This window comes from Callorhinchus milii, unplaced genomic scaffold (genome assembly GCF_018977255.1).
Source record: "Callorhinchus milii isolate IMCB2004 unplaced genomic scaffold, IMCB_Cmil_1.0 Scaffold9, whole genome shotgun sequence".
Classification (NCBI taxonomy): Eukaryota; Metazoa; Chordata; class Chondrichthyes; order Chimaeriformes; family Callorhinchidae; genus Callorhinchus; species Callorhinchus milii.
In genome coordinates this window covers 8736901-8748773 of record NW_024704750.1, presented here as the reverse complement: position 1 = coordinate 8748773, position 11873 = coordinate 8736901, and the positions used below count along the sequence as shown (strand labels likewise).

The 11873-nt window shown below is 39.3% G+C and overlaps 1 protein-coding gene across 5 annotated transcripts; it reads left to right on the top strand.

The window, feature by feature from the left end:
• The first annotated feature begins 692 nt into the window (after positions 1-692).
• max (myc associated factor X) lies at positions 693-11768 on the top strand. Of its 5 annotated transcripts, none has more exons than XM_007888107.2 (4): positions 693-942; positions 3708-3815; positions 8265-8388; positions 10535-11768. In XM_007888107.2, the coding sequence occupies exons 1-4, from the start codon at positions 907-909 to the stop codon at positions 10720-10722; spliced, it is 456 nt and encodes a 151-aa protein (XP_007886298.1). In that variant the 5' UTR covers positions 693-906; the 3' UTR covers positions 10723-11768. The 5 variants fall into 5 exon arrangements, with proteins under 5 accessions (XP_007886298.1, XP_007886297.1, XP_007886296.1 ...); XM_007888106.2 differs by having other exon boundaries at positions 8265-8394; XM_007888105.2 differs by having other exon boundaries at positions 3708-3827.
• The last annotated feature ends 105 nt before the right edge of the window (positions 11769-11873 follow it).

Here is an 11873-nt window from a genome sequence, read left to right as displayed (position 1 = left end):
CCCCAGGCAGATAAGATATAATTCCTCGACTCGGGGAAACTATCCTCAAAAATATGTGGTTCTACTATTGGAGGGAGGGTGGTAATCCAAGTAATTTGAACAGAAAATGTTCTTTTGACACTTTTCTTGCTCTTTCAATGTTACTGACCTGTAAACACGAAACGCAGATCAAGAACAACACTGGGGACCAGTAGAACAAATTACTGTTGATGTTCACATAAAAATAAAGACTGTTTTTTTCGTGCACGAGGGACAAACCTTTTTTTTTCCAGGACAAACTGGGACTCCTTCGTTGGGAGCACATGAACCCCTAAAGGCTTATTTAAAGTTGCTACAGGGAGGTGAGAGTTTTTAAACCCTCGCATACCCATCCCTACCAACGCGCAGGTAAGTTATCACCGCCTAACAGCGGCCATCTTCCTTCCTTCCTTCCTACCCTCGGACCGCCAAGCCTTCTGGGATAGCTCAGCAAGAAACGAGTCAACAACAAGCAGGAGAAGGGACTCTATATCCCGACACGCACCGCCTGCATGGATGACACATTTCCGGTACCCGCCTCCTTCCCCCGAGGGCTGAAACGACGCCCGACGGGAGATGCAGTGGCAGAGCCAGCGGCAGACATGGCGCCACTGCAGAGAAGAAACTACAAGTCCCGGCATGCTCGGATGACCGGGGCAGCACAGCGCAGGCGCAGTCTGAAGCCGAGCCGGGAGCTGATGTCCCGTGGGGTCCCTGGCCTGTCGGGTGGTGGTGGTGGCGGAGTCACGAGTGCTTTCAGTTGTATTTTTTTTATCCCCCCCCCTCCCCCCCTTGTGTTTTTTTTTATCCCCTTTTTTCCTCGTTCTGTTTACAAATCCATTATTTGTAGTGTGTCTTTAAAAAGTCGTAAAGATTGGTTTGAAAAGCATGAGCGATAACGATGATATCGAGGTCGAAAGTGACGTAAGTCTGATTTTTTAAACGCAAATTTTTTTGGGGGGGGGTTTCTTTTTCCTTTTCTTTTCCGCCATTCGTTTCTTTTCCCTTTTTTTTCTTTCAACTCACGGGTTCTTTCCCGTTCCCCACCACCCCCTCTCGTGACCGTTGTCGGTTCTGCGAGGAGCAATCCGTGCACTTGCGCCCGATTCCTTTTCTTCGGTGAAAGATCCAAACGGGGGGGTGGGGGGGAGGAGGAGGAGGAGGGGAGAAAAACCTTTATTTTTTTGTTGTAATTAAAATAAGCCGATCATCCTTCACCCGCGCCGTCGCTGGGTGAAGCCTTTTCAACTGGGGGGGGGAAGATGGTGGGGTGGATTTGGCTTGTGTTTAGGTTAGGCGATGGCGTGTGTAAGTAAGGAGGCCGTGAGTCACACACACACACAGAGAGAGAGAGAAGTGGGGGGACGGGGTTGGGGGGGGGGACACTGCCGCAAATGTGGAGAGGGAAAGGCGGCGTGAGGAAATGGAGCGAAATGAAGGGTCCGAGGGAGGGAGGGAGGGCGGGGAGAGCGCACGACACTCGGGTGTTGCTCTGTCCGTGACAGCCTGACACAGGGGCGATCAGTCAGCCACGAAGCCCGGAGAGAGTCGTGTGTGTGTGTGTGTGGTGTGTATATATATGTGTGTGTGTGTGTGTGTGTGTTTTGAAACGAGGGGCTCTGAAGCGATAACGAAACCGCTTCATGGCAGACGGGAGGCATATTTTTTTTTGTTTGTGCGGTGCAAACCCGACGTCGTGTCCATTTTCTTTTCGTTTCGATAGAAATCGGTGTGTAATCCCCTCCCACAAGTCTCAGCGCGTCCTATTTACAACCGTCGGAGCTTTTAGTTCGGATCGACAAAACGCGACCCTGGAAATCTGTCGTTTAAGCGTCGCCCTTTTCCCAGGTTTTTGATCCCGTGTTCTCCTCCCTCGACACCCCCTCCCTCACCCCACCACCTCCTCCCCCGCACACAAAGTAGTAGACGTGGAAAAGATTTACTTAACCCAAACATTGACAAACAAAACACTTGAGATCTTATCGCGACGTTATATTTTCCTTCCTCTTTTGTCGTTGTGTAAATGTGCAAAGCGTTTTTTTTTCCCCCCCGAGGTCCAAATTATCATTTGCTGATGTCAATGCACGACATAATTTTTGTTTCAAACATCAGTGACGATACTGAAGTTCACATGAGTTTTAATAAGGGTGTACCTTGGAACATAAAATGGACTCCAGGAAGTACCGAGTTAATTGAGCCCTGGACAAGTCAACGAAGTTGGCAACAGACGAATGCATTTTGAAAAGCCTGTGGATCACTTTTGAAACTTTCTGACGAAGCCCTTGTGGTTTTAAATATTTACATGCCAATGTTCAAGGAATCCTCATGGAAGCTTGCAGTATAGGGCTGTACTTTTCATGCGATGTGCAGTAATATTTACACTTGTGGGCAGATGCCAATGATTGCTGATTGTAGGGTGAAGACCCAGTTCACAATCCTCCAGGGCCTGCGCACATTTTTGTTGTGTCAGTTCCCAGACTATCAGTTAGGACCAGCATACACATACATCCTGTTGACAAAGTAGAGGCGCTGAAATTGGTTGTGTGTTTTGGAGGGGATCCTGGGATAATTGTTAAGAAATTACAGTGTATCAGGCAGAATTATTCATACTTGATTTTAAAAAATGTACAATAAAAATCTATGGAAAACTGCACAATATATTTTGACAATATAATTCCATGCCTAAGTTGCATGCTCATTCCTGTCCAATGTTCATCTGGTACAAGGTACTATTTGAGTGATTAAATAAAATTGCACACCTTAATGGTTTGTATACCTGTAATTACGAAAGAGCAACCTAACCCTGTTTACAGTTATTGCAAACCTTTGTAAGCTATTGAAGATGAAACCAGTGATTTTATTACGATGGGTGTAACAATTTTGATCATTAATACAGTTGTAAAACCAGTTAAGTATTTTTTTAAATATACTGCCTGCTTTTTCCACATTGTTGAGGATACGTTTTAGTATTTTGAGAGAATAATTCTTATATTTGATATGGTGCTTTATCGTGTCAATGAAACATCTCAAAACGTTTCACAGGATTTACTGTAAAGTAGTTGTATTTGTAGGCATGTGGTGAGAAGCTTCATATTATGGTTCTTATTAGTTGTGTTGTGCATTTTGGAATATTGATTTATATTCCATTTACAAACTGACAAGTAGTGCAATTGTTTCTCACCCTTACACTTTTTTACACTTTACACAGTTCTCCTCTGGACTACTTTAGCTGCTTGACAGCATTAACTGTTAATTTCAGCCCCAGTTAAATGAAACAAATAAGTAACTCCTATCTCAAGAAGCTACATTTGACAAATAACCAAATAAGAAGTGTGTCTGCTTGAAACTGACAATTTTGACTTCTGACAGTAAAAAAGATTCAAGTGTATTGTACACTTATTTTTATATAAATGTAGCACCAAACCAAATGAACAAATTAGCTGGTGGTTCATTTGGTTGAGGATCTTGGTCTTAACTGATGCTCGGTGATTTGCAATTCCTGTTGCAGTCTTTCTTCAATTGTAGTATCAAACTTGCAACAACTGAAATGTATTGTAAACCTATCTTTATTTCAGCTGAAAATGAACAAGTAGTTGGCGGAAGTCTGGAGATAATGCCGAAAGATGTTTTTATGAAAATTGATCCATCTTAAGTTAAATACATACTAAAGAATGCAAATTGTCTTGCAGGCAGACAAAAGAGCTCACCATAATGCATTGGAGCGCAAACGCAGGGACCATATCAAAGACAGCTTTCATAGTTTACGTGACTCCGTACCATCACTCCAGGGAGAAAAGGTCGGTATTCCAGTTAAGTTCCGCAGCTTTTTTTCTTCTTATTTGAGTGATGGTTGTTGAGTGAAATAATGTTAACTTTGGTGGGGAGGGAGTTTCAAGGGATTGGAGAATTTTAAATGATATTGTGTGTTTGATGAATTTCTGTGTTTGTATTTCGTACTTGGGGGAGGGTAAGTTCTGACAAAAATACTGGAGAAAATATGTTTTGTTGATCTTGTACATCCTTCTCATTTACAGTGTTATCACACATGTTAGGAATAAGTTATGTTTTTTTTCCCTCAGTATGTGTGTTGAGATAGTGACCATTGGATCTGAAGAGCAAAATGNTTTTTTGGAACTCAAAAGAAAGATGTGTAAACATCTGAACTTGTTCTTTGAATAACAAAATATATTTTATCCCCAGCCACAGGTTCAGTTGTGAAAGTTGCATGTATACATATTTTTAAAAAAAACTGTGCCATGACCATCAATCTTCATTGCATTGCTGTATTTGTACATTTTAAATGATTATCCTATTTCTTTGCAGTGAAAATCAAAAGTGGTTATTTTAAAAGCTTGCCAAATGATGTACCAAGGAGCGAACCAGTAGAATCAGTGAGATTTTTTTTAAATCCAGTTTGTTGGCTATTACATAGCATTCGTCATTGATGCTTTGTTACTTAGAAGGAAATGATCAAGTTTGCAGATTCCACAGTAAATGTGAAGTATAGGAACATGTACCAATAAGTTCTTAATTCTAGGGAAAACTATGAAAACAAATAGTAAGCAAGTACAACTGCCTGGAGATAGTTTGTCAGATATCTTGGTGAAGAGCAGGAGTCGCAATGAGCACAATTTGCCTTTTCCACTCAATGTTAGTTAGCTTGATGTGGGATTTCTACCAAACTGGTGAAATTGAAAGTAAACTACATTTCTATGGGTTGGAAGTGAACAAACTGATTGTGGTAAGGCTCACTGATCGCAATTTCATTTCTTGATGACTGACAGCAGACAGGGTTCAGAAATCTTTGTGTGACGAGTGACAAATCAACACTTTTTTCCTGAATTACATGAATTCTTAAAATGGCGGGGAGGGGGTGTCTGAAATGGCTTTATAAGTCACAGGAACTCAGTTTAAATTGCTTGTAGTCAATTGAGCCTCAGTATTTAGCACCACAATCAGCGAGAAGCACTGGTTTAAAGTTTCATTGTCATTTTGTGGTTGTTTCATGAGATGACAACTAAGAGAATATAGATTGAATGATGCACCCCGCAGGGTCATTTTAAGAATTCCAGAAAACTCACAACCTTCTAACAATCCAATTGATGTGGCCAGAGAAACTAGTATTTTCTTTTGAAATGAGCATAGATTATTTGTCTGAAAAAGTTTTCATTGTGAGTGAGGATTTGAGATTCAGTTGAATGCTTAGATTCTCCCACTATTGCCAGAATAAAATGCTCTGGGGTATATGGCTATAAGTGCCCATTACCACTGGATTCTGGAGTATCTCATACCATCAAACATTGCAGTAGGAAGATCTTTACAAAATGGATTTGTCTCTTGGAACATGAACAGATGAATTTAATGAAACCTACAGGGTAGTGATCTTTTTTAAAAATCGCATGACATATCCTTCCAAGACCCAGTTTACTGGGATTGATTAAACCACATCTTAGACTGGCCAGTTTCCATTAAACTAATAATGAGCTGTTCTTCTCCCTTCCCACTACAGTAATTGACAGGGCAGCTCATTTATCAGTAAAAGAGCACAGTGAATATTTGACATTTCTCAAACAATGGGGAGGGGAGAGGGTGAATGTTGAATAAAAAGTGATTAGACTCCCCTGGTTTGTTTGATTTCACCATAGTAGTTTGTGTGTTAGAATTGGCATTAGCACCTCCTGGATTAGTAAGAGGATAATCGGTCCAGGTTTCTGCTCCTTAATGCTCTTTAGGGGCCTTTGGATTGAAGTTGTACTTGTGTAGATATTGCGTGAAGAGGATCAGGCTTAGCTCAGACATACCACTTGCAGCCAAATGCCTTGCCCAATACTCACCATCACAGCTCTCACTTGAGCAGTGCTACCCAGAGGGTGACCATCACCCATGGAATGATACTCCAGTGTAAGGAAAAATGAAGCAAGCACCATCAGGTGAAGGAGAAAAGCTGGAGAAAAACAAGAAGACTCAACAGTTGCTCCAATGTTTCTCATACCTCTTATCGGAATCAGGTGAAAGCAGGTGCACTTAGAAGCAGTATAGTGGGTGCAAGCTGAAAAGGCAGGCAAAGTGACTGCAGGAAGAGGGTCAAGGAGCCACAACAAATGCACCATTTAGACATGAGATCTGAATGTAAAGAGATAGAAAGAATTTGCAATTACAGTAGAATTGTATATGTGTTTCTAATAGCTACCTTTGAAATAGAGCTAATTGAAGTATATAATCTTAAAAACAATTGTGTCACTTTACGTAACATTACTGCAAAAAGTTTGCTACTCATTTTTTGTGACCATAAGCCTACTACAGAAAGTGTTGAGGCATGACTTAATTAATAATTTAAATACGTATTTGTATGGAATGCTAGAGTTGAGAATTTTTAGAATATAACGTTGGGGGAGTTAAGGTGTTGAAATCAAGTTTGGAAAGTTAAAAGGAGAAAAATATTATTCTATTTCAATTGTGTTTCTTTTACCTTTCCCAGGGCTTTTGACGAAACAATGGGTTACTGTGCTACCTGTGGTACAAAGAGTGATGCTCATGTGTTGAACATCACTCTTTGTGCAGCAAAGTGTTCACTTTGAAAGTCGCAGTTTTGTTTCTGTGCGTACCACAGAAACAGTGATGTCATTGCATATGCAGTCATGGCGTATATATTAACACCATTTGCATAAAGACATCAATGCACATGTAACTCAGTGATGTCACAAATTCCATGCAAGTGTAGATATTTTGACAATCTTCCCATTCAGTTGCTTTACAATTAAGGGAAGAGTGGGAGCTGTGCTGGAATATCAGATGATTTTGCTCATGGCCTTTCTCCTTCTCTTCCCCCCTCACTGTCTTGGTAACGTCCAACCAGGAAAATAAGATTGGCCAAGCTCTTGCTCAGTCGTGGATTGAGTTTTGTTTTTGCATGTGTAATTCAATGACGTAACTATTTCCACATATGCGCAGAAACAAAGGCCTTCAACTCTGGCTGTTCAGCAACTGGGAGTGGTGGCAGAAGAGGTCTCTGGCGGGAGAACTGGTTCATCCATCAGTGCTGGAGCGTAGGCCACCATATTTCGTTTCAGGTTGGCTTACACCGCCAGAAGTTGGAGGCTGGTTGCAAACCTAAACCCAGCAATAAGTTTTCACTGATGAATACTTGATTATAATCATTCAGTTGTGCCGTTCGTTTGTTTTTAACGCACAATTTTAAGTTTGTCATGTGTATTTATAAAGGAAAATGATTAAAAATGTGAATTGTATCATACCGATGCTAATTCTGCTCTCTACATTGAGAGCAGAGGTTTTAACAATTGCCTAATTTGTGGACTAGATAAAAAGCTTGCACAATGTGGTTTTATTGGAGCTAAGCTGCTGGTGCCAGTGCTTGCAGTTAGCTCTTCTGGGTATTCAAAGACTGAAGTGGTATGAGGTAATTCATTTCATATTCTTTGTGTTTTGAAGAAAACAATTGTTTTTGGATGTTGGTCACATTATTTGGCAATACCATACAACTGTAAAGTTTCAATACAATATTTTTTTCAAAACAACTTTGCACCGGAACATCTAAACCACAGGAAGTAAAGTAAGAGAACAGGTGATCAAGGCTGTCACAATAAAATTGTGCTTTCAGTTTCAGTGACCCACCTAAAATGTTTGCCATTTTGGACACCAGCAGATTTGGCAACAGCACATTGACTTGGTCACGAGAATACAAATGGCATCCTGTAACATATGTAAAACTCTCTCAGCAATTCATTTTATTGTGTAGCACTCAGTTTAAGGCAATTTTAGAAATACATCATGTAGTGGAAATACAGTTTATCTTGCAGCATTTTGAATGCTGCAAGATAAGCTGCATTCTAACTATTTTTCTACACTTTTTAAAAGCTTTTATTAGAACATTTTGGTGACTCGTTTGCAATAGATTTCAAATGAACACTTCTAGATACTGCTGCTTGAATAAAATGGCAAATATGGGGTGATTTAGACAAGTCAATTATACATCCAGTTAACTTACAAAATCCTTTATATTTTTAGTCATTGGTGCTCACAAATCTCCATTCTTTGTGGTTCTTTTGGTTAATATAAATGAGTTTTTTTAAAAAAATAATTACTAGATTATTAAAACTGATCCCTAAACACTAATTTGTTTCCATTCCCATAGAATATTTTAGCAAATGTTGCAATTTAAGTTGTAACATGGAGCAGCTTGAGAATTTTGATCTGCACTCCACTTAAATAATTTCTTATTTTAATAGGCATCTCGTGCCCAAATCTTAGATAAAGCCACAGAGTACATTCAGTATATGAGGCGGAAAAACCACACACATCAGCAGGACATTGATGATCTGAAGCGACAGAACGCTCTGCTTGAGCAGCAAGGTAAGGGTATGTAAAATTGTGGTTATCATGATTTGAACTTTTGCGCATAATGTTGATGTTTGAGGTCACCAGCAGTGTTTTAATAGGCTGTTAAGTGGAATTACATTGCAATGGGCTCAGTTTAAGATTATATCTGTACAAATTTCAGTTTGTAATTATCCAATAAGAAATGGATTTACATGAGTGGAAAATAACCCCTCTTCCCTAAGATTGCAACTGATTGCTTATTTTATTGGTGGGTCCACTAATTTATAAGGTGTCACAGTACCTTATCCAAATGATCATTCTTAATTTGCGAGCCCAGGCAGAAATTTAGCTGGTTATTTTAACCAGAGGAGCATCACAGCCAACCCTGATCCTGTCCTCAAACATCTACATGCATACGTGGTTTAGCAGTGTAGTGATCAGGAACCCTAGTTAATTTCTATTTCTCCTCTCTTGCCCAGGGGTTGTGAGAGTTCCCACTGCTGCCCTGTTTGGAATCATTTACTGCAAACCAGGAATTGAATCTGGCATCTTGTGCATTTATACTTTAGGACATAACTGCCAATTGAGCCATTGAGGGAAATCTCTTGTTAGTTGTACTTTTGGCATTCTTGGATATTGATATGTAAAGGTAAACTAGACATAGTTTGTGTACTCTTAAATAAGATTCCTTCTTGTACAATAGCAAAGTGGTAGGTCAGAGTCAGGGAAAGTACTGTTGCAACTTCTATTTTGTAATATTAAAAGGAAGTAGTTGATTTGCACAGTTTTGCACTAAAAATATTGGCCAACACTAACTATTCGACTTAAGATGGAGTACTTCTTTCAGGGAAAGTTCAGCAAATCCAACACTGGTTTGTGGTACTTTGCAAGACAATTCTTAAGCATTACAACAAGCAATGGAAGTGGTTACATACCTCAAGTTAAACAATTACCAAATGTAATGCAAATATTACTAGTAGATAGCTGATGTATATCAATATTCCATGCAGCATGCGGGAAAAGACCGTGTATATACATAGAGTTGATTATTACTGAAAAATGATATTTCACATTCCATATTTCTTCCTTTTGCTCTATGTTAAAAAGTCTATTTCAAAAAGCTTTTTACTGGATAGGCTAGCCTGAATTTTTTTCTATCTTATGCAAAGTCCCTCTTGATGGAGAACAGTGATGTTTCTCTCTCCCAACCCTTTATTCCTCATGTATGATTCTACACATGTTGCCCGATAATTCCATGCTTAATACCTTGTGTTTTATATCAAGCAGTAAATGGAAAATCTAATTCAGTTTTAATTCTCAAAGGGTCAAATTTCTGTGTCTGGTACAGTACAATAAAACTGTGCAGAACAGCTCTACCACAAGATGGTAGCAACAGGACATTTAAGACTAGACTTAACATTGTCTGGTAACTGTCAGAATCTTAGAATCTGAAGTAAAAGCACCGCAAACCAATTATTTTACATACAACTCATCTAACATTGGAGGCTACTAAATCTGAATAGAATATTACTGTGTCCAATGAACACCCAGAACATCTCTCCAATAGCTGCAAATCAATTCACTTTGAAACACTTCATTATACACTATCATTTCTCACCAAATTTGCAGAGAATCGCAAAATGTCTTAAATACCATTTTCGTGAATCCAGCCACTTTCTGTGGTCTAGATTATAATGCAGTAAACTTCTGATTTCAAACATCCTGAGGGACAAACGTACTTAAGGGAAAGGGGCTATGAGAGGGAGAAATAAGAATCTATAACCAGTAATTCTAATCGGTCAATTTTGATAGATGCTTAGTTATGTAAACTGATTTTCTTATCTCCAAATATTCTCCACTTTATCTGGAGATTGAGAGAGGGAACAGCACTCCATCCTCGCCTAGTTAACATTTCATGCCTTGCCAGTCCATTTGAGAGATTGAGAAGCGCATCGAGCAGCAAATCTGCTCAAGCCTACCCAAGTTTACTCAGGAACCATTCTGATTAGTATATGCCTGTGGGCTGAATAGTTTGTGTGATTTTTCTCACTTTAGATGCCACCTAATTTGCATGCTTGCAGTACCAAGAATAGGCAAGACACAGGGTATTTATGAAGATAGAATCCATGGTGTTATGTCAGTTAATTTGATTTCATCACAAACTTTCTTTATCTTGCAGTACGTGCACTGGAAAAGGCACGGACAGCTGCTCAGCTACAAGCCAACTTCTCATCTTCCGACAGCAGCTTATACACCAATCCCAAGGGCAGTGCAGTTTCTGCCTTTGACGGAGGCTCTGATTCGACTTCGGAGTCAGAAACGGAAGAACCCCAGACCAGAAAGAAACTGCGAATGGAAGCCAGCTGAACCTTCTGAGGCAATAAACTGGCTTGATTTTACTAGGGATTCTTGTGTATAGCTTTATCTTTCAGTTTGTCTTCTGTCAAGACCCTTTTTGTGCTCTTAGGACAATAACAATAGATGCCGTTAATAAAGATGGCATCTTGTTTCATCAGTAGAAGGACCCACTGCTTTCTCATGAAATTACAAAATGGCAGCTTTCAAAACAATTAAGGACTCCACCTGCTGTAACTGAATCCTTACAGCAGTTCTTAAGACTTGTGCTCTAGCTGTGGCACCCAAAGGAAAAAGCCTAAATTTGAAAATTTATGCTATTAAGAGATTAAGGAAGCAAGGCACAAGTTATTTGATGGATTATTAATCTGTATAGGTGTTTAGTACAAAACTGTTTGGAGTGTTCAACCCTATTGAAGACACAACCAGTCTTTGTAAGCTTATTTTGAAATACCTTTACTCTTTATTTTATTCACATCAATTATGAAACTGAAGATGTTTAATGTCTGAGTATTGAAGCTAATGATCTTCAAAGATAAATCCCACCATTTGTTTCCTTGTATTAGCAGATTAAAAACTCAAATATTCTGTGCCTTGAATTGCTGTAGTGAAACCCTACAGAATGATGGAACAGCTTAAGTGCCCTCAAGCTATGCTTTATGGTACTGAAATATCAACTTTCAATTCATCCAAAATAGTTTGTTATTAAGCGTAAGTGTTTTAGCAGGAACTGAAATATTTGTATTTAAGCCTCTGTCTGCATAATACAATATACAAAGTAAGATTGATTCCCACAACTGCTAATTATTGTGTTTGAACAATCATCTGGCTGCCTAGCACCATTCAGGCTTTGTCAGGGTGTGTGTACATTTGTCTGTCTCTGCCTTTTCAATTATTGGTCTAAGCTTAAACTAGCTTGTAGCATTATGTAGATTTGTCTTTGTTATGATTCCATTCCATGGAAATTACAGGTATGTTGTACATACTGCCAAGAATTGTCTTGCAAGTTGAGGCTGACCTTTACTATGAGACTATAAATAAAAATTATTTTATCCTTGTTAGTTTGTGATACTTCCTCATTTTTTCCCCCTTCAGTCAGAGAAGGCACAAATGACTTGCAATTGCAAAATTTAATATTGTTGGTGGGATGGAAGAGAAAATAC

Excerpts from the sequence above, each read along its gene's own strand:
- max (XM_007888104.2), top strand. The coding sequence starts at position 907 with ATGAGCGATAACGATGATATCGAGGTCGAAAGTGAC. Across the intron at positions 943-3,707 it reads ATATCGAGGTCGAAAGTGAC|GCAGACAAAAGAGCTCACCA; the intron begins GTAAGTCTGATT and ends ATTGTCTTGCAG. Across the intron at positions 8,395-10,534 it reads GCTTGAGCAGCAAGGTAAGG|TACGTGCACTGGAAAAGGCA; the intron begins GTATGTAAAATT and ends TTTATCTTGCAG.